Raw genomic sequence first — 2,530 nt, 5'->3', positions numbered from 1 at the left:
AGGGGGTGATGCATATGGACAGTCACAATGTTGAAAAGACATTTAGATAAGTATATCATTGTTAAGATTTTGGAGGATCTGTTTCTGCGCTATTTGACTGACCCTTGCAGTGAGACAGATGTTCTGGTTTGATATCCGTTCATTTTGAAACCTTCGAAACGACAGCAGAAAGTCTCATTCAGAGCACTGTGCAATCAAACAACATCCTCAGTATATGGAAATTTAACTGTAAAATGAATCTATCCGTGGAATGCAAAGATAGGGCAATTCTGTTTGGCAGTGGTGGGTATTGCAGATGCTGGAGATTAGAGGGGAGCTTGAAAAGCCTTTCCTTTTGCTCAAAACTTCGATTTTCCTGCTCCTCGGATGCTGCCTGACCTGCTGTGCTTTTCCAGCACCACTCTAATGTTGACTCACTTCTTTTGTTTGCCAGAGATCAAAATCAGGGTCTTGCCCCACAGGGGCTGGTAGCTCCAGAACTGGCCCCGTATTAAACAGCAACTTGACCAACTCGAAGAAGCTGAAAAATGACTGTTGCCTCCATTATGCTCCCTGTCTACGGCCAGGGAAAGGACCCTACACAGGAACTCATTCGGGAATAAAACACGGAGGGTCAGCGACCACTCATTATAAACTTACTCGCGGCAGTGGGCAATTCAGCTCTTCCTAGAAGTAGTTCAAGATAACGTGAAACCACCTGTGGGTGGGAAGTACAGGGACTGAGTGATTCATTTATAAGACGATAATTAAAGACACGGGACCACAGACATCTACAAGCAATAAAAATAATGTACTCCGAGCACTAAAGATTGCATTGTATCAATGTTGCATGATAAACTTTTCACGCTCCTTGTGCTACGGCTCAAACGATGAACGGCAATGAGAAAAGGTTTCATATTAGATCACACACACAGTAACAGTACAGTATCGAATAAGGCAGGGACTGACACCGATATCAATTAAAGGAAGGTAATTCAATCAGACAGACGGGAGTGTTCAGCTCCTTTCACAGATGCTGTGAGTGGCTCTTAAAAGAGCCTTTGGGTTGTCAAATTCAAGAATGGTCTCTTCACTTTTTAGCAGATCCCGCAGCAGCGGATTTCTTGGGCAGCAGCACGGCCTGGATATTAGGCAGCACCCCGCCCTGAGCGATGGTCACCCCTCCCAGCAGCTTGTTGAGCTCCTCGTCGTTGCGCACGGCCAGCTGCAGGTGCCTGGGGATGATGCGGGTCTTCTTGTTGTCCCGGGCCGCGTTGCCGGCCAGCTCCAGGATTTCAGCCGTCAGATACTCCAGCACCGCAGCCAGATAGACCGGCGCTCCGGCACCCACACGCTCAGCATAGTTACCCTTTCTCAGGAGCCTGTGAACACGGCCCACCGGGAACTGCAGGCCAGCCCGGGACGACCGAGACTTCGCCTTGGAGCGAGCTTTCCCGCTGCCCTTTCCTCCTCTTCCAGTCATGATCACAATCTCTCAAACACTTTCAGAGAGAATGCTACACTCCGCCCACATCGCGGTCTCTTATACCTTCGGGAGGAATGGTGGGGGCGGCCGTTTCTGATTGGTCCCATTGTCCAGCCCCTCCTAATGTTGTTCCAATTCCCCAATCCGGGGAGGACACGGGGAGGAAGGCGGAAAGTCCCGGCTCCAAACCATCAACCGCCTTCTTTCCAATTTGAAAAGCCCGCCAATATGTACCGAAAAGTAGAGAGTTTAAACACAGAAGAATGCACGAATACTCGATCTAATTTACTTCTACGTTAAAACCCTTTACCTCGCCTCCTGGAACCTGCCCATTTTTGATCCTGAATGGAACCTTCTGACCATTAAACACAAACGGAAACAAAAAAGGCGCCAAACCCTGCACTCTGCAACTAATCATTTCTTTCACATTTCAACAGCACCCCGATATACTGATAAAACATGATTACATTCTCCCGAGTTAGTGCATTAATAGTGAACACGATCGTTCAAGCATATTTTAAAGTTACCCTCCCTTTTGCACACGATCATAGATCGATAAAAAAAACTCCACATTTACTCTGCCACTTCTGCAGCTGTTTTATTTCGGTGTATTTTGCATCCGGACAATACCCGTGCAGAAATTTAGAAATGTAAAATAAACAAAGTTAAACCGCACTGCGAGGGAAACTGTTTACTTTGCCTGCCGGCTGGTACTGGGGGCACTTTGTTTTCCGGGGGTGAAACTCAAGGTTCGTGCCCCATCGGGGCTTGTAACTCCTGAACTGATCGAATAACAAAGAGTAACGCGGACACATACAAGCAGCTGAAAAATGACTCATGATCTCTCTCACCAGGCTGGGACCACAGGATATACATGAGAATACATACAACAGAGAATAAGGCGCGGACCGGGTCAGCTATCACTCATTGCTTTATATAACATTCATAACACACAAACATAGAACATTACAGCGCAGTACAGACCCTTCGGCCCTCGATGTTGCGCCGCCCTGTCAGACCAACCTGAAGCCCATCCCACCTACACTATTCCATGTACGTCTATAT

The 2,530-nt window shown here is 47.4% G+C and overlaps 1 protein-coding gene across 1 annotated transcript; it reads right to left on the bottom strand.

The window, feature by feature from the left end:
• Positions 1–1,033: 1,033 nt before the first annotated feature.
• On the bottom strand, positions 1,034–1,462 carry LOC148135397 (histone H2A-like). Its single transcript, XM_087984507.1, has one exon. It carries the CDS (start codon positions 1,460–1,462, stop codon positions 1,070–1,072), a length of 393 nt encoding a protein of 130 aa, XP_087840633.1. The 3' UTR covers positions 1,034–1,069.
• Positions 1,463–2,530: the final 1,068 nt, after the last annotated feature.

This window comes from Chiloscyllium plagiosum, unplaced genomic scaffold, assembly GCF_037043375.1.
Source record: "Chiloscyllium plagiosum isolate Xiang-an unplaced genomic scaffold, Cpla_swu_hap1 HiC_scaffold_49, whole genome shotgun sequence".
Classification (NCBI taxonomy): domain Eukaryota; kingdom Metazoa; phylum Chordata; class Chondrichthyes; order Orectolobiformes; family Hemiscylliidae; genus Chiloscyllium; species Chiloscyllium plagiosum.
This window is presented reverse-complemented; position numbering and strand designations above follow the sequence as displayed.

What these genes read in the sequence shown, in the direction of transcription:
- LOC148135397 (XM_087984507.1), bottom strand. Translation starts at nt 1,462, where the DNA reads ATGACTGGAAGAGGAGGAAAGGGCAGCGGGAAAGCTCGCTCCAAGGCG.